At 36.7% G+C, this 26,853-nt stretch overlaps 1 protein-coding gene across 1 annotated transcript in view; it reads left to right on the top strand.

The window, feature by feature from the left end:
• Window positions 1–26,853, top strand: part of Srgap1 (SLIT-ROBO Rho GTPase activating protein 1) — a 285,801-nt gene that overhangs the window by 128,409 nt on the left and 130,539 nt on the right. Inside the window, exon 3 of the mRNA XM_027928469.2 lies at window positions 3,594–3,756. Coding sequence (XP_027784270.1) covers window positions 3,594–3,756 — 163 coding nt within the window. The remainder of the gene's footprint in view (window positions 1–3,593; window positions 3,757–26,853) is intronic.

Genomic DNA, 26,853 nt, shown 5'->3' with positions numbered 1-26,853 from the left:
CTGACAAAGGAAGAGGGAAGGGAAGACCTAAGTGGCAGTGGTACCACCCTTTAATCCCACCTGGGCATAAACCATCTGCCCCCCTGCACAGAGGGACAAGGAGAGCTGTCTGCTCAGGCTGGGCCGCTGGGCGCCAGGCCTTTTTCTTCACCATTGGGTTTGCAGTGCCATTGTATACCCCTCCCTGTTCTGAGATCCTTCATAAAAAGTAGGGTGGGGTACGTTTGCAGAGGCAAATAGCTTTCTATTCTGGATAAGGAATATCTTTTTTTTTGTTCTTTCTTTTTCACTCTTCTTTCTTCTTTTATGGATGAGTTTAGCCTCTAGTTTGGGTCCAGCATAGAAATATATCTTCATGATGATTCCCAGGGTGACCAAATGTCTAATGCACTGGCAGACACTGAGGCCACAAAGAGGAGACTAGAGCCAGTACTATATTCACATGGATAGCAACTGTTCCTTTTTAAAAGCAATTGCAAATTAGACTGCCCACTCACCATTCAACAAATACATCTGAGTGTCTTTTTTTGTGTGTTTTTGTACTTAGTAATTGATTGTGAACTGAAAATATGGATGGGCTCATGCTCCATAATCTGGCCCTTAGTGAATCTGATGTCACTTTTTTGTTTCTCCAGGTTTTGTTTGAGAGTTTTCTTCAAAAGATAAGCAGCTTAAAATTTTCTTTGACTTGATCAAGTTTATTATTGAATATGGGACAAAAAATGAAATAGATAATTAATCTGTGGAAAGGTTAAACTACAATTAAGAAAATCTCAAAGACAGGCTTTATTAAATTGTCAGTCAGACCTGGGTTGGAATAATGGCTCCACTGGGCAGCTTTGCTTAAGTGACATACCCTTTCTGAGGCTTGCTTTCCTAATATGTAAAATGAGATTTTATGACCATTAAGTGAGAAACATGGCAAAGTCCTTGATATGGTTGATAGCTGACATGGGATGTGCATGCAGCATTTCTTTTTCCCTTTGCAAAAAAAAAAAATGCTGTTATCTTTAGCACAGAAATGTTACCATTCATTGAAGCTGGACTCTGGAGTCTGCTCTTATTCAGTTTGGGGATGTTTATTGTGCAGAACAATCCTTGTCCTGAAGTTTCCACTGCATAACAGAAAAGACCAAGGCTTGGATCGGCCTCCCTGAACACAAAGGCTCACTTTGACACTAGCTTTGGTCTTTATCAAATCACAGTGCCTTGCTAAGCTTCAATTCTCTCATTGACAGAAAGGATACAAAGAATCTCTGCCTTAAATGGTAGTGGTAAGGATTAAGTGGAATTAATGTCAACTCTTTAGAGCAGCCCTAGATAATCATAGCTAACTTTATATAGCACTAACTATGTGCCTGAGGCATTATTGTAAGCATTTAAAAGCATATATTAACTCAGGTATCCGCATAATAATCTTATGAGATGATATTATTATTTTACCCATTCTACAAAATTAATTGAAGCACAGAGAGGTTGAAATCATTTGCCCCAAACTACTTTGCTAGTAAATGGTAGATGGAATAAGCACCTAGAGAGCATTGCTCCAGAGTCTGTGATCTTGACCTGTATACTGCTTCTCACTTAGTAAATGATACCTTCCATTCTTATTATTTTTTATTGGTGCATTAAAATTATACATAATATTGGGATTCAGTAAGCCATATTTGCGCATGCACATTACATAATTTGATCAACCTCATTCCCCACTACCTTCTTTCTCCCTCCCCGAATTGGCTTACTCTACTTACTGATCTCCCTTCTGTTGCTGTTGTTATTGTCATTATTATTATCATTATTTGTTAGCAGGTACTGAACCCAGGGGCACTTAATCACTGGGCCTCATCCCCAGCCCTTTTTATATTTTATTTTGAGACAGGTCTTACTAAGTTGCTTAGGGCCTCAACAATTGCTGAGGCTGGCTTTGAACTTGCAACCCTCCTACCTCAGTCTCCTGAGCCACTGGGATTACAGGCATGTGCCACTGTGCGCAGCAGCATTATTATTTGAATTAATGCATTATAATTTATATATATATATATATATATATATATATATATATATATATATATACACATGGAAAAAATATATGTATGATTCTTTGTGGTATATTAGAACATGGATATAGGATTATATCATTCCCCAGTACTTCCCCGTTATTACTAATAGTAATAATATGGCAACAATAATGTGTTGTTATGAATAATACTGATTTAATGTTCACAATGGGGCAGAACACTGAAGATACAAAAAAAAGTTTGAAACATCCTCAGTGAATTTATGAAGTACTTTAAAATAAATGATACACATACATGTTGATGTAAAGAAGGTAACATTGACTTATGTGGCTGGGTAGATAGGGAATGTCAATAGAGTGGCTCCAGTTACCTCCCATAGAGCCAGTGTTCCTTCCCTGATGGCTTTGAAAATAAATGGGAGTTTCCCAGGTGGGGGTCATAATTCTCAGTGTGCCACAGGGAAAGGGAGGGGCTGCTCTTGAGGTGCAAGTGCCAAGACCTGACAAGTGCCTGATTCATCTCTTTCCCCAAGCCTATTTCTGCTTTTTTCTTCTGGTGAGGGTTTAGACTTGATGCAGTATTAAATCCAGAGCCTAAGAGACTTAGTGACACAAACACCTGACATAATCATTTTTTCCCCAACTTTGTTAATGTTTAGGGTCATAAATGATCATGAATAATAAAATAACACATCCAATTAAATGGCATGTGTATCCCCAAGTTAGGATAAACACTCTGTGCCACGTTGCCATTTTACAGTTTGTTTTTAAAGTGAAAAAACAAAAAAGCAAAAGTTGTGCTTTACCTTTTTATTTTAAGCAGTACCAGCCCAGTTGTTTATGTTTTTGTTTGGAGTTTTTCTTTGAAATTTCTTAAAAACATCTCCTTAGTGGTTTATTGTCACTTTTGGATTTATTATCCAGAATAAAACAAGAAGCAGTTACAAATTTGAAAAAGTTTAATGGGTTTCAATAGGACTTGTGTGAAGTCATGAGCTAGCAAAGTTCTTGGTTCTGTTCATGAGTTTCAAGACAGTGCCATAGAGCTCTGATTCCCCGGGAACCCTGTTTGGGAGGCTAAAGGTTATATATCAGGGGATTAATAAATAACCTTCAAGTTCATGTTCTGTGGAAAGAGTAACTAACCAAATTTCTTTTCCAAGAGCAAACGGAACATTCAAAGCAGACTTTGTGCTGTGGCAAACCACACTCTATCTAAGGCATAGTAGTCAATAGATTTTTATGTAAACATAAATTGCCTTCTTCAATGGTGTATTTAAAGCTGAAGGGCTGCCTGAGCACTGTGTATGGTGGGGTCCTGCAGACCTGGTCAGGAGTGCAGGATTTCACTGGTGTTCATGGTCAAGGTTTTCCTCCCACGCCTGGCAAACTAATTGCTGGCTCTATGCTATGTGCAGGATGAAAGACTGTTCAGTGGGCTGAGTGTCCTGGTCTAAGAAACACTCAGAGCAGAATCCTGATCTTTTGTGTCTCCTTAGTTTGCCAGAGTGACATCACTCAACTGATTGGGGCAACTCTGAAACTGATAGTAACTCTGTCTTTCTTCACCTCTCAGGAAAGACCAAAACCTATTGTCTCCAGTCAACTGCTGGTATTTGCTCCTGAACCAAGTAAGGAGAGAAAGCAAAGACCACGCAACCTTGAGTGACATCTATCTGAACAATGTGATTATGCGGTTCATGCAGATAAGTGAGGATTCCACCAGGATGTTTAAAAAGGTACACCCAGTAAATCCTCCCGCAGCATGCTTTCTGATAACTGCCTTGTCTCAAACCAGGAGTGAGAACAGTGCCTGGAAAAAATTAAAGGAGTGAATATTTTAAAGACACAGAATAAAAAGTTAACCTTGAGGAGACATAGTTTATGTGTATGTATGTGTGTGTGTGTGTGTGTGTGTGTATAATACATGTATGGTATGTATATGGTATTAGATACTAAATATAGTTATATTCAGCAAATTACTGGATCTATGGCCTGAACAACGTGAACACAGTTTTGAAAAAGATGTACTTGCAAATTACACTTCTGTCTTTAGGAACTGTCTGAGCTTAAGAAAAATAAGATGAGAAAAGAAAAAACTCTGATTCTGTCTTAGGCTCACACATGATCAGACTTGTGAAGAACAAGATTACCCCATGTGCTGCTCTCTTGGAAAAATGTTATCACAATTTTTTCTTATTCCCACCATATCAGCAGCAGGGGCTGTGAGAAAGCAATGAGAAAAAAATTCCACAGGGCACAGAAAATTCAGTTCCTTACTCGCCAGAGAACTTCCTCTTTCCCAAATCCATTAAAAAAAGAAGAAGAAGAAAGAAAACAGACTTGAAGGCTCTTTGTCATCGTTGCTAGCCTCAGCCAACTCTTGGCAATTTTTTGGTTGTTTGGACATTTTTGTTGACAACAATAACAAAACTGGACCATTTCCTGTACAGAGACTGCAGCTACTTGCCCAGTAAGACTGGTCCTTGGCTTTTTATATTTGTAGGACAAGAGCCTCCCCATCCCTCTCAGCTTTGTATTAATAGTATTCAGTGTCAATATTTATACCTGTATTTACTCTTCAGTAAGTAATTATGAGTTTCAGAAAGAAAATGGGGCAGGGTGAGCCACTCTGTAGATTAATGATATATTTATGTTTCAAAGAGGCCCTTTTAAAACAAAGACGTAGTGTTAAGCAGGCCAGATGGAAATCTTCTTAGTCTTGTCTGATGTATCCACATTAGATTTGATTTCTGACCTAGAAATGGAATTTAGCAAGCCCTAAGTTATCATGTGCTCTATTTAATGGGGAAAAAATGTTTCAAACAAAGGAGAAGTTTTAAAAATTGGAACTGAGGAGCATATTAATTAAGAAGAGAACAGGAAGAGAAATATCATAGTATCTTAGGTAATGGCGATTATAAAAAGGAGTTTAAACTGAGCTGGAAAAGTGAAGTAATTTTCTTGTTCATTGGCCCTTTCTGCTGAGACCCCCTTTGGTTCAGCAGGTGTTCTTGAGTCTCTCCCATGAGCAGGAGATTGGGATGTTAGGTGTCAGAAAGGGTATAGAGATGGAGAAAAACAGTCCTCATCTTCAAGGATGTTGCAGTTGATCCAAATCTGAATGACATTAAAAGATGCTTTCTAGTCTTGAAGGTGCTGGCAGGACCTAAAGGACCAACTCCTCAATAGAGTTCATTTATCCATTTAACAAAACATTTTTTAAATGCCTGGTAAACCAGAGTTAAAAGACACGTCCCTGCCTGTTAGAAGTTCATTATAATAATTAAGGATTACCACACTCCAGAGATGCACAACCCACTGTGGGAGCCTAAGGCTAGGGATCTCAGCTTTACCAAGGGATCAGGAAATGCTTCATGCAAGAGGGAACACTTGAAGTGAGGCTTCTAGGAGAAGCAAGCATTCATCAAGCAGACAAGGACAAAAGGCTCTCCCACGGAAGTGACAGCATATGTTCTGGGGAAGTTTGATATGATTGGGTCAGGGGTTGTATGGGAGTGGGTGATGGCTTATGAGACCAGAAAAGATGGTCAAATGAGGAGGGATTGTATGTGTCTTGCTAAGATGTAAGAATTTGAGAGTCAAAGTCAAGAGATTGGTAACATTGGTAGAATCTGAGAATGAGAGTCAAATGGATTTGGACTTGAATTCCCTCTCTTCTGCTCACTTGCTTTGAACTCTTGAGAGATAATTCACAAGATTGAAGAGAATGTTCTCTACTCTTGAAGGGAGGGAAAAGGCAAGCCTGGACAGAGGAAGAAGCTGAACCTATAGAGCTCGGGGGCAGGATAGCCTTTGGAGTTGTCTCATAGCCAGCCTTTGTTTTGGAGGCATTGGATTTGAACTGCTCTTGGGAAGGGATACACAATCTTGGGGTGGGCTAGCTCCCTTTGGTAGAGGGTAACTACCCAAAGACAATTCCCAGAGAGGGATCAGCTGTGAGTTTCAGAAACAGTATTCCCAGAATTTGGGGGGAATGAATTCCTGGCTCTTGAAGAGGGATCCAGGTAATGCACAGTAATTACAGAAAGGAGACAGACAGACAGACATGTCTGTTTTTTTGCTATCTAGCATTCTCATGTCCAGATTTTCTGAGACTCAAAGAATTTACAGTGGATTCCTGATCACTTTATCATTTAGTGGAGAGAGCAACTGATTCTCTCATTTATCCATTGATGACCAGCTGAAAAAGCAATACTCATTACAATTACAGATGCCAATTTCTACCTTCCTCACGTCAACAAGCAGACTGCACACCTCACCTTTCCATCTTGTTGGAAGAACAAGAGGCAGAAGCAAAAAGAAAGCCAGAGGTTATTAAGGAGAAAGACTGATTAACCTAGAACACATTTGTCATCTGAATGCAAAGAAAGCCAAAATCTACATTGTTCAAGTCCAAAAGAATTTCATGTTCCTTTATATTAGAAAGTAACACTAGTATTGTCTGCTTATTCTTTTTTAATCACCAATTTTCCTTTATAAAACACATCTTCCATTGTTATAGTTCTAGATTAGAGTACTATTTTCTTTGAAAATGGGAAGAAATCATCAGAGTTGGTCTGATGTGATTTTTACAACCCCTATGTAGTCCTTGGGGACATAAGGCTTGTTTTCTTGGGAGAGGATTCTGACACTTTTTTTCCAAAACTATTCCCATGTCTATTTGGAGATTTAGATAATTCTGTGTTCTTGAGAGTTTTGACCTGTTAAACAGCTACATCTTACTCAGTTTAGTCAATAACAGAATTCTTTTTCTCAGACTATTCTGTCAAATAAGAAGTTTGGACCAGGTTAATTCCAGTGATATTCTTGTGTCCAAATGCATGTAATTATCAAGAAGACACTTGTAAAAATACCTAATTGCATACATAGTGGCAGGAAACAGCTTAAAGATTTAAGTCTTAATCACATCAGATCTGATTACAGACATAGTTGCCCTAGCTTGACAGAAAGTTTTCAACAGGTTGAAAAAGGGAACCATTTTAAAAAGCAAAAATCAATCAAATGTTTGATTATTTTAGACTTAGACCTTTAAAGTGTGTTGGTCAGAATAACAGTGATTCAGCTTTTATACTCTGAAATCAGATATTTGGGGTGTAAATCTTGACTTTGCCACCATTAGTAGTTATATGAACTTGAGAGTATTTGTAAACCTCATAAGCCTCATCTGTAGAGTAGGTATAAAAAGCTATTCCCCAGTAGTAGTATGGAGGATTCATGAGTCATACATGGAAAGCAACTTAGCCCAGTGTCTAGACTTAATAAGTCCTAAGTAACTAGTATCTTTATTATCATTGATATTGTAATAATTAATTCCAGATACCTGTAATAATTATGCAATTTGAGATTATCCATTAATCTCACATTAAAAAATGTGTTCTCATTCTAAGGAGACTGTATGAGGCAGCTTTGTGATGTACACTTTCATATCATCATCTATCACTTGTTATAAAGTACATAACATCTTTGCTTATAGCTGAATTAAACTTTTTGTCCTCAAATTTCAATAGTAGTGATTAGCCAAATGAATGCTTGAGTTGGTCAGCAATCCTTGCCTTTCATATCCCCTATAGCCTTTCCACACTGAAAATCCTACCTTTGAGTCTACATTGATTGCTTCATATATTCAACAAAATGAGTTACTCAATTCCAGACCCTCATTCAGATATGGATAATCAGATATGGATAGGAGAGGACTCTGCCTTTACTCTCTTAAGCACTGCTTTATCATTTTACATACAGGTCAGAATTCCAGGGCTTCTTGTACATAAGGGTTTGTTTCATTATCAAACCCCACTCTTTCCCCAAAGAACAAGGGCTGATGATGTGCCCATCACCCTGTTCGCCAGCCCTGCCTCCCCAAGTCACGAGATACTGATTCTTCTTTCCATTACTCATACTGAAAGAGAATGTTCTACATCTGGTTTGGTGCTAGAGCCAGAAAATGTGCAATTCATATGCTACACATAAAAATGTAATTAATGTCAGCAGTCACAGTTGCAGGGCAGGCTACAGCCAGATCGCAGTAACCATTCTATTTAAACACCTAGTCACTAGATATTACTTACCAATTTTAAGAATGTTAATAGAGGTATGTGATTTAGAGGGAACACCATACAATTGTGCCATTTGAATATGTCAGATTTATCCCTGTGTTTTAAATTATCTTGAAGGCTGTCATTTTCCATGAACGATTCTCAAATTATTGATGTACTTTTACCTGTTTTGCATAAATTACATGTGCAAGTATAGTATTTTTTTTTTTTAATCTTCCAACAACAGCAGCATCTGTAAGCACCACTTGCTGATATTGAGCTGTGTGCCAAGGTCTGACTTTTTCACATACTAGCTTACACATCCTCATAGCTGCCCAATGAACAGGTATTATTATTATTATTATTATTATTATTATTATTATTTAGTTGTAGTTGGACACAATATCTGTATTTTATTTTTATGTGGTGCTGAGGATTGAACCCAGGGCCTTGGATGTGCTAGGCGAGCGCTCTACTGCTGAGCCACAATCCCAGCCCCCAAACAGGTATTATTTAATCCACATTTTAAAGATAAAGAAGTAAAATGTTTGGGGATGTGATTTGCAGAGCCAGGCTGGCTAGTATATATTCTTCTCTTTGCCCATATTTTAGATAATTCATAACTAATGTGAACTTTGTTGGCATTTCTTTGGTCATATTTGGAGATATCACTCAATGTGTAGGGTCAGCAGCTTCTGAGAAACAGGACACTAGGGTTTTTGGCCCTGTTTATTTCTTATGAAAATCCTGAACAAAGCTATTCCTAGGATTAGACAGAAAAAATGTGTCTGTCATCTTCATTATAGACAGGGTCTCAAAGCAGCAGAGACTGGCCCCAAGCCACTGAGAATTACCCTCCTCTGGTATAAATGCGTAGATTAGCAGATTTAGATTCATAAGACTTAAATTAACCCACTTTTGGTATTGATGATTCTGTGGATTAACTTAAAAAGAAAGATAACTAGTAAAATTCATAAACAGTTTTTATTTTTATTAAAGTCAGCCATATTCTATTTAAATACCTCAATATGAAAAAAGCAAGATATTTTATAGGGATAAAGCTCTTATTTCAAATAGACCATTTAAATAAGTTAATATATAAACAGATGCTTTAGTTGAAGTTAATAAAAGATACTATTCTACTACAGATCTCTAAGACTCTGACCTGTATTGAAAAAAAAAGTACATAAAGTTTAAAACATTGAAAATTATCCATCTGTATGTCCATAGAAAGAGTTTCTATTTTAATGTAAAATATATATTCATTGTAGAATATAAAAATATATATTCAGTGTAGAAATTTATTTTATTTTATTTTTAGAGAGAGAGAGAGAGAGAGAGAATATTAATATTTATTTTTTAGTTTTTGGCGGACACAACATCTTTGTTTGTATGTGGTGCTGAGGATCAAACCCTGGCCGCACGCATGCCAGGCGAGCGGGCTACCGCTTGAGCCACAACCCCAGCCCCTCGGTGTAGAAATTTAGAAAACACTAAGAAACACAGAAAAAGAATGATAATTACCCATATCAACGCTATTTACTATTAATATTTTGGTCTGTTTTTTTCAAAGTTTATATGTATACACGTACATATGGATAATATAAAAAACATACATATATATTTTACAAAATTGAGATCATTTCATATAGCTTGGAAATCTGCCTTTCCATGTAAAGTCTCATTAACTTTTCTCATGTCTGGAAATAATTTTTTAGAACAGGATACTTCATGCCTGCATAGTGTTCTACTCTCTGCATGGCCCCATGTTATTTCCTTATTATTGGACATTTAAATGTTTCACACGTCAGTGATATTTTTCTTATGCTACATTCTTGGGGGTAGAATGGTTGGGTCAAAGTGTGGCCTTAGCATTTCATGTCTTAAAGCAATTCTTTGCTTTTACCTTTTCAGAGTAATGATGGTCATGGCTGTGATTTACCAACTAGTAATATAATCCCTGAAAAATAAATGGACTATTTTATTAGAGAGAACAACCAGATGTGATTCAGTATGCTTATGCAACAGTGGTAAATAATATAACAAGAGGAACTTTTTCAAAGCATTTTAGTGCACTGTAGCAGAAGAATTAAATGGTACTCTGGTAGCCTCAGGGGACAGCTTAATTATTGATAGGACCTGGATAAATAAGTAAGAATAGCTCAAGCTAACACCACTAACTTGTTCTCTTGAGTTTTATCGCCATATGGCTAGCTTGTTTTTCTAGAAATAAACTAAAACCAAACTTTTATTTCTTATAATGTTATAATTTTGTGAATTATTTCAGAAAACATTTTTAATGTGTTTTTATAAATTGCATATGAGATTGTCAGGCCCATAGTAAGTGTTCAATGAGTAGCAGTGGTTGATGCTGCTGTTCTGGTATTTATATTCTTGCCTTTATTACTTAGTAACAATAGGACATGCATGATTGGCCTGGCTACAAATTTAGCAGATGAGTTGCTATAAAAAAACATTGACAATCTGTTCAGAAGCTTTATCAAACACTTATAAGCAGGACATGAAGCAGATGATATATGTGACTCCTTAAAAATTTGTTAAAACAATAATAAATTTCATGTCAGTGAGATTGATCATTTTGTCTTACATTATGATACATTTGTACCAATGCTCTAATGTTAGTAGCTGAGCTCATAATTACATTGAGAATAGTTGTTAAAAAGGCACCTGGAAACTTATTTTTAACAAAAACAAAAAAAAAAGACTAGAAGTTCAAATTATTTTAAACAGATATCTCTGCTTTAATTTTCTTCTGTTTGCTTGTCTGTAACTTTGATTTTTGTATATAAACAGATTATATAATAAGATACACAATAAAACAATTACCTATTATAAACTAAAGGCTTAAAGAAAAAAATTGGGTCTGCAGTGTTTAATGTAAAGAAATGGAAAAACTATATACAGTAAGTAAATCATTCCCAAATGCCTTTTATTAATGAAGAATTGGCCTATTTTCCAGGTCCAGCTGAAAAATAGACTTTGAATTTCCAGTATTAGGATGATTTAAATGAGAAGAGATGAAATGAGGGACTTCTGAACAAGACAGGAGCTTGTATTTGGGCTCAAACGACCTTAACTCTCAAATTATCTGTGGAATGATTAATGAGATACAATTAAAAAAAAAAGGATGATCCTTTCAACTTCAAGAAGCTCTCTTGACTCCTAAGCTGAAACCCTCTAAAGTTTCCCACCTCACTCAGCGTGAAGTCTACACCCTCCTTCCACAGCTTTATTTTTCCCAATATCACTTATTCCTTTCTATGTATTTTACTTAATTATATGTTTACTTAATTATTTGCTCACTTTCTGTTACCTCTCAGTTTCAACATAAGTTCCCGAGGCAAGGAACTTATGTTGTTCACTGAAACAATGACTGGCATATAGTTGGCACATAACTACTTCTTTAATGAATAACTAGTAAGTAAATATTTCCATCTATATTAGTTTTACCAGAGATGAGTGACATATATGTAACAGAAATTTCAGGAAAATTCAGCAAGATGTGGTATTGGTGGCCCTAGCAGTAATCCACCTTCAGAGGCAAGGGTCAGCTAGAAGGATTGATGAGATCCATCACTGAAATATCCTCTCTGTTTTTGTATGGAGTGGTAGCCCTGGAACCCTGGTCAGGAACACTGTAGTTACCTTTGAGCATCCGTAGGCACTGTCAAACTTACAGTAAGGTTTGCTTGGCACAGACTCTCACATAACTCTCCCAACTGCAAGTTTCTCTTAGGATTATTCAGATCCTTTTTCATCAATTCACTGAGATATTTGAAGACCCTTTCTGCATAAAAACTAATCAGGAACTATCTCTCAAAGTCAAGCTCTACCTCCTATTTGGTTCTTATGACAAAATCTTGCATTAGGTACATATTTATAATGATGAGTATGAATAAAACAGAAGAATCATAATTCCTGTAAAATATGCTATAGTTTATTTATTCATTTATTAATAAATACTTATTATAGTTTTCTTCATCTCAGACATTCAATTAAAATCTTAATTTCTGAGCAGCATGTTAACTGTTCACATATATGGTAGAGAAGCCCCTTGGTACTTAGGACTTTGGGGTCAGGAAATTGAAACTTCAATAGATTATTAAGAGTTAGCTGGATGTGGCCAGAGAAACAAAGGAGTTGAAAACTGTCCCAGGATGAAACAACATGTGTGAAGAACCAGATGCATTAGAGAACACAGATTTTAAGAGGAAATGGGATGTTCTTATGAGTGATTGAAAGAATGAGAGAGAGAACATGGCAAGAGACTAACTGGAGAAGTAAGAAGGAACAGAGATTAAAGATCATGTTGCACAGTTTGAATCTATCCTAAGAGTAGTAGGAAAGCATTCACAGGTAAATGTGGTGGTGAGATGATCAACTTTTAATGTTCTTGGAGTATACAGAGTGCATTGAAAAGTGATATGATTACAGTCTTTAGATACTGACTTTGAAGCTGTTCAGATGAATCCATATGGTAGAGGAGGACGTTTCCCATTGGGTGTGGCAGTAGAGATAGAAGTACATACAGATTTTGAGCAGTGTGTTGGAGACAGAATCTGTAGAGTCTAGTAATTGATTGGCTGGAGTGAGAGAGGAGAAGGGAAGAAGAGGTAGCAAAGGAGACATCTAGGATTTTGTAGCTGTCAGGATGATAGAACATACATGGGAGGAGGAGGTTTGGGGCACAGAGACTATGATGGAAAGTGATGGTAGAGAAAATAATATGGTAGTTTGGCATGTGCCTGTGCCTAACTAGGTAAAATTCCCATAAGAAGACTAAAAACTTCAGGAGAGATCAAACCTAGAGAGTTGGGAATCTTTAATATGTGGCTATCAATTAAGTCTTGGAAGTACTTGGGAGAACCTATGGGGTGAGAAGGGAAGAATAAGAAAAGCTCTAGGAGGAACCAGGAATTAAAGGGTAAGAAGAAGAAAAGTATTCTACAAAGTGACAGAGAAGGGGCAACCAAAGAAGTAGGAAGAAACCCAGGAGCGTGAAATACCTGGGAAGATCAGCAAAGAAATTATGGCGAGGAAGAATGGTCAGGTTGACAAGGACTGAGGCATGTTCTGTGATTGTAGCCACAAAGGCCATTGAAAACCTTGACTAGAACAATCTAAGCAGAACAGTATTGGTTGAGTAGTCAGAAAAGGGTGAGCAAGAAATTGTGGATAGTATCATCTAGAAATTTGCCTGTAAAGAAGAGAAATAATGAGAAATATTTGAAAGACACAGGATCAAAAGAAATTTCTTTGTGGTAATTTTTGGGGTTTTGGTGTTTTTCGGGAGGTGGGGTTTTAAGATGTGAGAACAGAACGAATTTAAAATGTTGGAGGGAAGGAATCATAAGAAGGGAGAGCTCCGAGGGCTAGAAGAGAATAGGAATAATTGATTGATCCAAGACTCTATAAAAGTGTCAAATAATGGTATCCAAAGGGCAGGCAGAAGGATTAGCGTTTGGCAAGAGACTCTGTTAGGAGAGAAGAAATGAGAGCTGGTGATGCTGCAGGTGGTTTTGTAGGTGAGGTAGCAGGGTACTGTGGGATGTTCTGTTCCAGTTTTTTTGTGACATTGGAAGTGTTACCATCTGATGAGCAAGAGGAGAGTAGACCATGGGGAGCATAAGATTTGCAAAAAGTAGAGAAGATTCTGAACAACCCCTTGGAGAGACTGAGGATTACAAATTTTTTAAATGTAATAGAAGAAAAATTTCCCACTTGAGAAAATACAAACAGTCTGAAAATAGATTATGAGTTTCATAAAAACGTACTGGAGAAAACACATAAATATATCTCAGTACTTTTGAGCTTCAAGCTTGGAATTCTACAAGCATCAAATAAACGTATGCTCTTTCCCAAAAAGAACACGGATTAGGTCTTGTATATAATGTTAAACATCAGAAAGGAATGGACCCGGGCTGGGGTTGTAGCTTGGAGGTAGAGCACTTGCCTCAAACACATGAGACCCTGGGTTCTATACTCAGTACCACATTAAAAATAAAGACAGTGTGACAATCTAAAACTAAAAAAAAAAAAATTTAAAAAAAGAAAGGAATGGACCCAAACCTACAAAAGCAACTGAAGGACAAGCTTATAATCCTAACCTTCTCTGTACAATCAAGTTGTTATTCATATTTGAAAGCAGTTGAATAATCTTAAATATATGCCATAGTATTTTGAATATATACTTGTTATGGTAGATCTGTTCAAAATGAACCCCAGTGATCCTCTCTTCCCCCATCTCTTAAGTAGCCCTCATCTACATTGACTTTTGGCTTGGCTATATATCTTGATGTGGCCAATATGATGATAGTAATTATGAAGCAAGCAGATTTTTTTGAAAATTGCTTGTCTTTTCTTGATGCTTTTGGAACCCTGAGACCAAAATATAAACAAGTCCTAGTTAGCTTGCTAAATGAGAAGCAAGACTACATAAAAGGCAACTGCATGAAAGCCAACTGAGGCATCCTGAGTGACAGCTAGCCAACTACTAGCCATATGAATGAAGACATCTTAGATCATTCATTTGCCACCTGACTCCACCTGACCACATATGCAAGAGAGAACACAGCCAAGCTGGCCCAGAACAGAAGAATCCCCCAGCTGACCTGCAGAATAGTAAGCTAAGTCAAATGGTATTTTAAGCCACTAAGTTTCAGGTGCTTTGTTACATGGCACAAGCTAAACAACACACTAGGTGAAGACCTGTATTTCCAAGAAAGAAAAGGAAAATCAAAAGACAAGCACAGATTCTGGGTAAATGGAGTCTGCATAGTTCACTATGTCTTTCCCCCCAAGTGCATCTATGAAACCTGAACACAATGTCTGCAATAGCAGTTTGAAAACTCTAAAAATTAAATGGTGCATGAATTAGGGAAGAAAACCAGATTTTTAAGTCCCACAGAATCAGCTGTAGGTTTCCCATTTTTGCACCCCTTCATTATCCTTCAGCCTAGAGGCAAGGCAGTTGGCAACCTGAAAGCAGACATCAGACATCAACATAGGCAACTCTCGGAGAAGCCTTGCATTGTGACTCAAAGAGCAGAAAAGGGAGAGTAAAGAATATTCCCAATCTTTTTTTTTTTTTCAATTCTTCATGCTCCAGTCCCCAGACATCTCACAATGGCAACAGCAGTGGCAGTAGTGACAACAGTGGGGGCCCACAAGCACCTAAAACTCTCTGAGGAACTTTTCTCCCCAATCAGAGGAGCTGTGGTCCAAGAAGATGTAGTAAATACCTGTTATTTTATTTTCTCTTTCCATCTCTGCCACTTACTCCATAAATTTCTTCATGAGCTGTTGAACTCCCAAGCTGTACATGAACAGGTCAGATCATAAACAATATACCTACCAAGAACTTTGAGAACTGAGCTAAAGGATAGGACTACTATCTGAGTTCCAGACTGACCAGTGGGTATTGAATATGCAGGAAAGATCTATAGGCACTGCACAGACATTGGACACAGTACTGACATTGAAACCACAACCCACAGAAGACTGATCAGAAATTGTGTCCTGAATCCAACTAGATTAATTTCCTGATAAAACAAAATGCCACATTTTCTATGTGATTTCAACACAACCCTGAGTCTCATAACATAATATTCAAAATATAAGACTACAACCCAAAATTTACTCAAGATGCGAAGAACCAGGAAAGCCTCAACTCGATGGAAAAACAATAAACAGATACAAATTGTGAATCTATATAAATATTTCAATTATTTAACAAAGATTTTTAAAGCATCTGTAATAAAATGTTCCAAGAAGTAAGAGCAAACACTTTTGAAACAAAGGAAAAGAAAGTGTCAGCAAAGAAAATAGAGGCTATAAAGAGGAACAAAATGGAAATGTTTGAACTGAAAAATACAATAACTGAACATTTAAAAACTCAATAGATGGGCTCAATAGCAGAATAAAACTAACAGAGGGAAGAAATCAGTGAACTTGAAGGTAGGTTAACAAAAGATTATCCAATCTGAACAACAGAAAGGAAAAAAAGACTAAAAGAAAAGAATGGACAGAGCTGAGGACGTTTAGGATAATACCAGAAAAATCTAACATTTGTGTTATATCAGTTTTTCTGAAGGAGAGGAAAAAGACTGTGGTTCAGAAAAAAATATTTGAGGGCCGGGGTTGTGGCTCAGTGGTAGAGCACTCGCCTTGCACATGAAAGACCCTGGGTTCGATCCTCAGCACCACATACAAATAAATAAACAAAATAAAGATATTGTGTCCATGCATAACTAAAAAAATATTTTTAAAAAATTTGAAAAATGATTGCAAGAAATCTTGCCAAATTTAGCAAATGACATGAAGTAAATGGAGACTGGAGCATGAGGAATTGAAAAAAAAGATTGGGAATATTCTTTACTCTCCTTTTTCTGCTCTTTGAGTCACAATGCAAGGCTTCATGTCATTTGAAGTGAGACACTTCAAAAAGCTCATCAAAATCAAACTAGATAAACTCAACAAAGTTCACACTCAGATACATTACAATTGAACTGAAAACTAAAGATAAAAAAAAATATTGAAAGCACCCAGTGAAAAATAATACATTATTTATGGGGGAGCATCAGTTCAAATGGCTGTGGAGTTCTCTACCCACTAAATGCTACCACCACCTTACAGTTGTCACAACCCAAAATGTCTGCAGACATTGCCGCATGTTTTCTGCGGGCAGAATTGACCCCAGTTAAGAAATGCCGATCTAAATTAATCAATTCCCCCATCCTCCCAAACAGATTTCTTTAAAAGAAATGTTCCCTTTTGGTTTGTTTTTCAATCATAGAGTTTATAAATTTCATGCATATGGTAGGTCAAACTTTACTTAGCCTTTCACTACCTATAAAAAAGGAATAAGAAATATTACTCATTACCAGATTTATTCAGGTTCAGTTATTAATAAAAGATCAGCTCTTAATCAAGTTCATTTCCAAAGAGCCATAGACACACTGAATCCTTACCCATTCTTCTCATCCAAGAAGGAATTTGCGGTTGTAAGAAGAGAACTAATGAGGACAGAACATTTCTAACATATGTCGAGGTGTCTGCAGTTGGGATCAACAACTTCTAGAGAGACCTAAGAACAGTATTCTGGTTGTCAGCCAAGGTTTCTCACCATTTGGAGACTGTTTTAATTCTGCATCGTAGGATTCTAAAAGATTTCCAGCAGCTGCAAGAAATGCCAAATTGGGGGAGATTGCACATATAGCAAATATTTGAGTTAAGGAACACTTGTGATACCTTGGATTATAACAACCCCAAATATGCATTTACAGAATAGATACTGTATATGACTGTCAGATTTATTTTAGTTCCTTTTCAATCTCAAAGAAAAATTTTTTATTATTAGAAAAGCAGTTAAATGGAAATAAGAAAATTCACCAACTAATTATGTGGTCAGAGCAACCTAGAAACCTATAAAAATAAAATATTTTGACACTGGATATAGGAACTATTTACATTGAAAAAAACAGTAATGGTCAACAAGTACTAGAAAAGAAATACATGTAGCATTTTTACTTTTTAAAATTTAATCATTTTAAGTGAGCACAGAGAACCACAATTGGCTAGTGCAGTAGCTTGGCTAGAGTAAACATGTACTTTTTATTTCTTCAGCTTTAAAGATGGAGATTTCAGGGGTCTACTAAAATAATAAATTTTATTATTCGGCAAGTTCTAATCATATGCTGAACTATGACAAATCCACTGTAACCTCTCTGTGGGTTTAGACCGACTCCACAGAACAGAGCCATTGCAGGTAACAGCAAGTCACCACAAAGCATGTGTTGCCTCCTAATCCTCCCAAGATCTTAGCCTTTTACCCAGGAAGATAAAGAAAATATACTTCAATACCAGTGAGCAGTCATCTGGGAGACAAGGAGAAGCCATTCTGATTTCTTTATTCATTTTTTTTTTCTAAAATGAAGCTTAACTTCACTGAAATCAGCTTTCTTTTCCAAAACAGAGCAGACATTCTATTTCTCAATTCATTCAACAAACCTTTGTTGATACCTTTTTGTGATAGGCACAGTGGCAGGTAGGTGCTAAGTACATAAAGGTAAGATGCAAATTTTCAATTCATACCCGACAGGAGCTTAGAATGTAATAAGGGAAGGAAGTGTAGGCATAAAAATCACCATCTAAACTGGTAACTGCTCTTACAAAGATAGAACATATTATCACAGAGGACTAAGTGAGACCTTCTCTGCCAAGGAAAAGGAGAATGTCTGCACAGAGGGACATTCAATCAAGCTCTTCAACTTGAAGTTTTATAGAGGAACTGGGGGAAGTAAATTCTTCTGTACAGAGACTAGCACAAGGACAAGGTCATGGATTTCTGAGAGGCAGGCTGTGGGAAGGTGCAAGAATTTCTGATCTCAATTTGAGGAATTGGTGTATGTTTCACCTAAGCAACTGAGAATGCTGGGAGAAATGTTTAAGAAGAGATAGAACACATTCAGCTTTGTTTTTTGAAAGCAATGTTAAGAATCCATTGGAATGGAAAGGAACTTGTCTTGGGAACCTCGTAAGGAGGCTGTGGGATTAGTAATCTGCATGGTAATGTTGACTGTGTCATGTGAATTATGGCTAAAGCATAGTTCCATGCTTGGAATGACACTATCTTCAGAAAGTTCTCATCCATGTAGATTAAGAATAAACGGAATAGATTCCTACCTGTAACTTAAATCCAGAATATTGCTATTCAGTCCATCCAAATAAAATTTTCTTAAGACTTGAACTCCATTAGCTGATGGCTCTCTGACCTATTGAGGGGTGGGGATCTAACCATGATTCCAAGATTCTCGGGCTTACAGTAATTACAGAGATATGGGTTTGGAAAGACTCTGGAGACCAGGGCCATTGCAAGTGACTACAAGTCACTAAGAAGTATTTGTTGCCCCCTAGTCCTCCCAAGACCTAGCCTCCACCCCTGGAAGTATAAGGAAGAGGGAATACCACCAGCTACAAACCAATAAACAGTTACCTGGGAGACAAGGAGAAGTCATTGTGATTTCTTTGAGCTGTGTCATAGAAGGAATAGTTGAAGACATTAGGAATATGTAGTACAGAGAAAGTGAAGTCCTAGCTCTTCAAACATTTGTAGTCCTGTCCTATAGGAGATGGCACAGGCACACTAACTCTATAAGGGTATGGGTGTGAAGAACAGTTGGTAGAACTTAAACAGAGACAGGTGTTTACTTTATCCTAAGACAGATCTCCTAACAGCTCTGCATTCTGTAGTCAGCAAGTGCTTGACTTGAAGAATGTGCTTTGTTGTGGTTCTGAGATAGTCTCTGAAATGGACTTCATCCTCCTTAATATAGTATCACAAGTGCAGCTAAGTATTTCAGAATGCAAGTTTTGACTTAGAATTGACTAAGACATTCCAATTCAAAAGCTGATAAACACTATTTTACAGTATTTAGAAAAACAGAAAGTGACTTAACAAGATAAACCAAACATGATACTAGCTGATAATAACATCATAATACCAGAAAGGACTAAATGCACCCTGTTAATCACACAACAGTGGGTACCATGTTTAATCCTCATAACCGCCCTGTGGAGTACATACTGTGATCCTCTCCATTTTACAGATGAGGAAATAGCTTAGAGAAGTTAGATATTTAATCTGACCTTGGCCTATCTTGAAGGCCCAGGGTTTTTTTGCCTTTCAAATGAATAAATATGCACATGCAAATTCCATGTGTATTTCCCCATGAGCCACAAGGACTTTTGTTTTTGGTCTTTAGTTGTTTTAACTTTTCTAGTTGCGCTCAGCAAGCCAAGTTCTTGGTGAAAAGAATTACTTACTCTCTAGGGATTTCTTTTTCTGTTCCTTACCTACTTTTCCTTATTATATTCATTGTGAGTTTGGTAGATTGGTAAATTAACTATAATTCTGAGATGATGCTTTTAGGTTAAATATCAACCTTTGAAGGAAATTTCTGACACAGGTTAAATTCTGAAAGATGAATTCATTTATAAAGAAGAAATTGAGAGTTTGGTTCAGGAGTTATATATTTTGATTTGTTTAAATTGATTGAATAAGAATAATCCAAATAGGATTGAAATTGCTTTGTTCACCTCTTCTGCTAGATTGTGAATCCAGTTTTCTATGTTTGTTTGGCATTTGGAAGGCCCTCAGGAAGACCTGGTAGGAGAGGGTAAATGCATGAATGAGTATGTGAATTGATTTGTTTTTGTAGATCATCTGCTATAGTGCTAAATAAGACAAAGGTCATGGGCTTCCTACACATGTGGTACAGTTTGCTTCACCATGGACTATACTCATAACCCCAGCTAACTGTGCCATAGATGTGAGTGCTTAGTCCCCTGGGGAGCACTGTGACAGGATCTCTGCACAATCACAGTTGCTTTAGGAGAGAAAGCCAATTGGCTTTATAGATAGTGTAGTAAACCCAGGTTGATGTTTTAAAGAAAACATATTACAGAAACTATAAGAAATTTCTAAGAAAGCAAAGCTATAAAATTTTTATAAAGTTCAATGTATTGAAAAATGATCTGAAAATAATATTTTTTATTTTCTTAATTTTCTTAATTATATTACAACTCATTCTGATTTTAATTGAGTCAGTTTATTTACATCAGCCACTGAGAGTTTATACTTAATTAATTCTTAATTTAGTGGCACTGAGAAGGTATTTCCAATTTATCGCCATTTTGAATAAGTAACCCTAGCTTGAAAAATTATGTTTCTTGAATAGTTGAGAAAAATGAAAATAGGATTTTAAATTTCAGTCTCAAATATCTATCTGTTCATGTCCTGTTTGTACCTGGGAGGTCATAAGTGACTTTGAGTTAGGTGGCAACCTTTCACGTTGCCACTCATGGACTGAACACAACACCTGTACACGAGACTTTTCCCCTCCATTTGCCTACCAATGACATTAACAAGTGTTCTAGGAGATGCCCCACATATTTTCCTTTAGAATTAAATTTTGTCTGATTTCAAAATGAAGTTCTAGTTCCCTTGTGTCTAGGACTCTAACTTTTCCACATTTTCTAGTTGCACGTCATAATATCTAAAGGTCCCTACTCTGGTAAAGATCTCATGATGGATGGCTCCCGCCTGGGGATAGAGTAAATTGTAAGGCTCATTGTATGATCTAATATTTAGTTTTAATTTCAGTAATTATAAAACTGTGTCCCTGGATAGAAGGAAAATGTGCAGAGACACTGTACATATTATCCAGAAACTTGGCTTAGATCATTAAACCCAACCCAGAATTCACCATTAGGCATTTTGGAAGAAACTGTTGCCTCTGTCTTCAGAGTTTACTTGAATTAAAGGAATCTATTATTATAAAGACACATGAACATGATCTTTGGAAACTTTTAAAGTACATACACAGTGGAGGCATGGCTTGACTCCTTCAACCAGAATTTACATCCAAAACCAACTGACCATAAGACACTAAAATCATTTGAAATGCAGTCATTAAATATTTAATCTGGTTTTCCTCTTTCTCTCTCACCTCTACTCTGACTCAGCATAAAGTTAAGATTCCTTGACTGGTAATCACAATAGATTTACTTTAAAAATATCTCTGCGAGTCTCTGGGATTGGTCATTTAACCCAACAGAGATCACTTGATTGATTGTGCAACGTATTCACATGTGGTTGTATTATGCTCTTTGTTTTGTCCTCTCTCTTCTTTCTGGAAGGTTCCAGGGAGCAAACCAGCAGTCCTCTATTAACCAGTCTGGCCGGGACCCACCCAGAGTAGCAATTACTCTAGCACTCCTTATAGAAAGCTGGCAGCTGCCATGGTTGGAGCTTGTCCCCCAAGGGTCATGTGTTGGAGGCTTGGTTCCAGTGTGGAGAAAGGAGAGGAGGTGGGACCTTTAAGAGGCGGGCCTACTTGGAAGGTCCTGAGATCACTGGGGAAGCTGACCTCAGAAGGGATTAATGTAGCTCTCCTAGGATTCCTGAGCTTTTGCAAAATCAAGTTGTTACAAGAACAAGTCCAATCCCTGAATCACTGTCTAGATTCTTGTTTATTTATCTATGTGATCTCTTTCTACACATGCACTCCTGACAACGTGATACCATCCATCATGAGATCTTTACCAGAGCTGAGCCAGTACTGGTGTCATGCCCTCTTGAACCTCCAGAACTAAACCTCTGATCTTTATAAAGTTGCTCAACCTCAGGTAACAACAGCCTGTAGCAACAAAACATGGGCTAATACAACCTGTCTGGCTCCTATGTGAGATGGTGAACTCTATAGGACACAGACTTGAATCAGCCTGGGTCTCATTCATTCCACAAACATATGCAGTGCCCACCATGTGCCAAGCACCAAAGCAGGCCCTGGGAATACAAAGAGGATTAGGATGCGGTCCCTGCTCTCAAAGAAATGTGATATGAGGAGAAAAAGAAATGTGATAATTAAAATAATAATATTTTGTGTTAAGTATTTAGGAAGGACCTTTCCAATAAAACCCTGTGACATAAAGACTACTAAGCATTTCTTTTTTACAGTGAGAAAACTGAGGCCTCACAAAGCTATTTAACTTCTACACAGAGTGTAAGAAGATAGTTTGAACACAGGCAGTTCAATTTTAGAGTTTGAACTCTTAATCACTAAATTATACAGCCTACGGATGATAAATAAATGTATTATAAAAACCACAATACAGGGAGTATCTATTTTTTCTCTGGGTGACAAGGCAAACTTACAAAAGAGTTCTCACAGGGTAGCATGTAGGATTATATCAGGTACAAGGAAGGAAAGTGAGTCCAGCAGAGGAGGGAGGGATATCAAAGTTGGACCTGGGAGTTAGCAATTGGTGAGCAGGCTGGAGGGCAGGGTCTGAGATTTGTACAATGTGAAGGAGATGAGTTATTCATGGGTAGTTATGGGAGAATTAAAAAGTTGGAGCTCTATCCTAAAAAATATAGTAAGCCTTAAAGGATTTTAATCAAATAAGCATAATTGGATTTTTAAAAATTGTAGTGACATACAGAAAAATGGATCAGCAGGGTAGCCAATAGATAGGATTTTTGACTTCTTCAAGGAAAAGTATCTAGTTTAGTCTTGGATAAACCTCAGATTTCTGACTTAATAACATTGTGCTTCTAGAAGCCATATTAACTCATAATAAACCTCCTAAAAATAATTTTTCAACATATGTCAAGGGGCTACAAATGTTTTTTGTTATTGTTTTTTGATTTTTTTTATTTTTTGGCAGTGCTATTGGGTGAAACAGGACCTTATGAATGCTAGGCAAAAGCTCTATCACTGAGCTACACCTTAGCCAAAAATATTCATACTTTTATCCTCACAGTTTCACATATAGGAAATTATTTAAGCAAATAGCACAAACTATAAGATATGTCTTTAGACCAGCATTCATGATGGCAGTGCAGAGTGCTTAAAGCATATTGAATTGCAGTACCACGCTACCTGCTGGCTAGAACAGGTTTGCTGTCCCCCACTTTCTTGTATTCACCATCCTAGACCAAAGATGAAAAATGGTTGACTTCACCCAGCTAATGGAAATTAAATATTCATGGCTTTGCCTCTGTGCAATGACTATTCTCTCAAAAATGATATTTATGAGCACTGCAACTATACTTTAAAGAGTGACAAGAAAGATTTTTGCCAACCCAAATGATTGCACATACTTTGGCAAAGAAGAAAGTGCCAAGAAAAACCTTTGAACAGATAATAAAGTTGAATGTGTACCAAGAGCCCATTTTCATGACCTTGAAAATATTGTTCCATTTCTTACTATTGACCTTTTATATTCATTAAATGGTCCAAATTTCTCTTCAGCCATATATATATATATATATATATATATATATATATATATATATATGTAATTATATATTAATAAAAATATATTTTTTAAAAAAATTTAGAAACAGTGTCTCACTGAGTTGCTTAGGGCCTCACTAAGTTGCTGAAGCTGGCTTTGAACTCCTGCCTCAGCCCCCCAACCCTTGGGATTACAATTGATATTCTTTATTCTTGTTTCATGTTTTCAATAGAAATTTAAAATAATAGTTCTTAAGAAGTCTTTTGTGTTCTTTGGTATTTTGTTGTAAATTTTGACTATGTTGTGATTTGTAATATTTATTCAGTATTTCATATTATAAATCTGATTGCATGTATGAGAAATTTGTATTTAAGTACTGATTAAATGAGAATATAAAATAAAGAATTTGGGGCTGGGATTGTGGCTCAGTGGTAGAGCGCTCACCTAGCATGTGCGAGGCCCAGGGTTTGATCCTCAGCACCACATAAAAATGAATAAATGAAATAAAGGTATTGTGTCCAACTGCAATTGAAAAATAAATATTTAAAAATAATAAAAATTAAAAATAAAATAAAGAATTTATAGCCTAAAAATGGTGAAATTTAATGATTAAATTATTGACTGATTGCAAATAGTGGAAACAATAATATGAATAGTTTTGTGAATCAAATTGTAGTTGCCTGAAAATTGTATGAGTTCATCAAAAAATTTATGGTAATTTGAAAAAGGAGAATACAAAAATATATTTGATTATAATGGAATGATTAGAGTTGAGACCTATAGTTAGATAAGCTAACTTGAAGGAAATACATCAAGTCACAATGATGGTCATTTTGTCCTGTTCTCAGTTTTTCTAGTATTCTTCAATATACTTCATATATTTTCATAATGGAAAAAGATAAAAACTTTAGAGCTCTTAATTTTGAATTTACATTTGAGATATCTGAAACATCAGTATGGCAATAGTAAATAATTGGAAATAGGTCTGGAATTTCATCCCGGGCTTATATGCTGGAGACATAATGTTACTAAAATAAAGTTAACCATTTTCTTTCCCCTTGGGTCAGAATCCCAGTGAAACATATTAGAAGTTTTACCATACTTTCAACTTCTGTCTCATGTTAATAGAAAGGTGAAACCTCTTCTCTTTTCCAACTCTATCCCTGAAGCAATTGAAAGACCCTCTTTTCTTTCTCTGTATAAAAGTAATTTTAATCAGCTAATCTCAAATAACATAGAAAATACTTTATTTCAAACATATTATTTCATAATTTTTTTTCTCTTATACAAAAGGAACATTCATTGCTTCCTTCAGATCAGTATCATTTTTCTGCCATGGCAGTTTTGTTTAAGGGTCAAGGGTCTACTCACACTCTTTTCCAATTTTGGATGAAATAGAATCCAGAGGCATGTGTACCCTCTTACATTTTGATGGACTTTAACAATCCAGGTATTTTCTAGATAGATTTCAGTTCATTAATTTGGTACACCTGTATCCTAAGCGCTATAGCAACTGTGTTTTGACTTAAAGATTGCTTCTTTTGAGGTCCAGAATATTCTTTAAAATGCTTATTCTCTCATTGCTACTATAATAAATTGGAGACATATCTAAACTGGGGTGGGGTACATGCTGTGGTCCCTTTACTATTCCCATGTCATGAGAATACAGCCCTGCCCCTAGCATTCAGCGATCGCTTATATTGTGTTCATCCCAAGTATTCGTGAATACATGGATGTGTGAATTCATGTTTCACATAAACAAGTCCATCTGAGACCTCAGTCCAGTTTTTAACAATCTTTACAGACCACAGGAGTGGTGGTGGGAAGAAGATGGTTAATGGGTAGAAACTGAGTTCTGTGGCAGAAGGGTAACAAGGTTTTCCCTACTGAAAAAACTCCCCACCAACTTTTCACAAAATCTAAAACTCTCACCAGAGCTCCTTAAGGGCCTCTTTCATAAATTGCATGTACTATGTTGGCTTGAGGAATTTTCCATTTCCTAATGTGTTTCTTTAATTTCTTCTTTACCACTAGTAGTAAAATCCCCAAGCAAATGGAACATAGGAAGGTAAGTTTAGCATATGTACCTGGTGCAGGAGTAGAGACATAAGAAAAGTCTAAAAGTGGAGCACAATATTAGGGGGCCCTTCAAAGTTAGGGGGCACCTGGAGGAATCTAAAGGCCCAGGGCAGTTCTAGCAAGTACCTCTTGCAGAGAATTCAATGGATAAATGCCCTATGAGACCAAAACAAGGGAAAGTATGATGTGTGCATTAGAAACTGGGGGAAATTAAATAACTATAATATTTATGGAGTGTCTATGCATGTTAGGTCCCATATTAAGTGTCATGCATATTTTGTCCCATTAATGCTTATAACAACCCTCTGAGGTAGGTGCAGTGGCTGTATTTATTTTACACAGGAAACTGAGATATAGGGGTATTCAGAGTCCTTGCTTTTAGGCATTATGCTATAGTGCCTTCAGACAAACTTAATATATTTGAGGGGACAGGTGAAAGAAAAATATAAGCGTATGCTTGGAAGAGTAAGTCTTTATCTGATGCTAGATTTCTTCTACCTCACTACCCACCGTCACATAAAATGTGGAACATACAAAGAACTATCTTGCTTATTCTGTTTGGCCCACGGTAGTCTGGAGGATACTTGTGACCACAAATCAAAGTCTTTAATCTGACCCTAAATATTCTTGGTTTGAGGTTAATTGAACCCAAGGGATTTTTGTTGTTGTCCTTATGTTCTGAAATCTTAGCCAAGAAATATTTTCTTTTCGGGCTTGCTACCTGAAACGTAGATAACTGAGCACAGCTACTTGGCCTTTGATCCCATTAGAGAGTTCTAAATTGGTGGCCCAGATCCTTGAATGAAATCTGATATTAAAATAACACCAAGCTGAAATCATAGGAGATTGTAGTGTAATGCGTACGTTCAGGATAACCAA

Source organism: Marmota flaviventris, chromosome 3 (assembly GCF_047511675.1).
Source record: "Marmota flaviventris isolate mMarFla1 chromosome 3, mMarFla1.hap1, whole genome shotgun sequence".
Lineage (NCBI taxonomy): Eukaryota > Metazoa > Chordata > Mammalia > Rodentia > Sciuridae > Marmota > Marmota flaviventris.
Note: the sequence above shows the minus strand (reverse complement) of the source record. Positions and strands in the feature narration are given on the sequence as shown.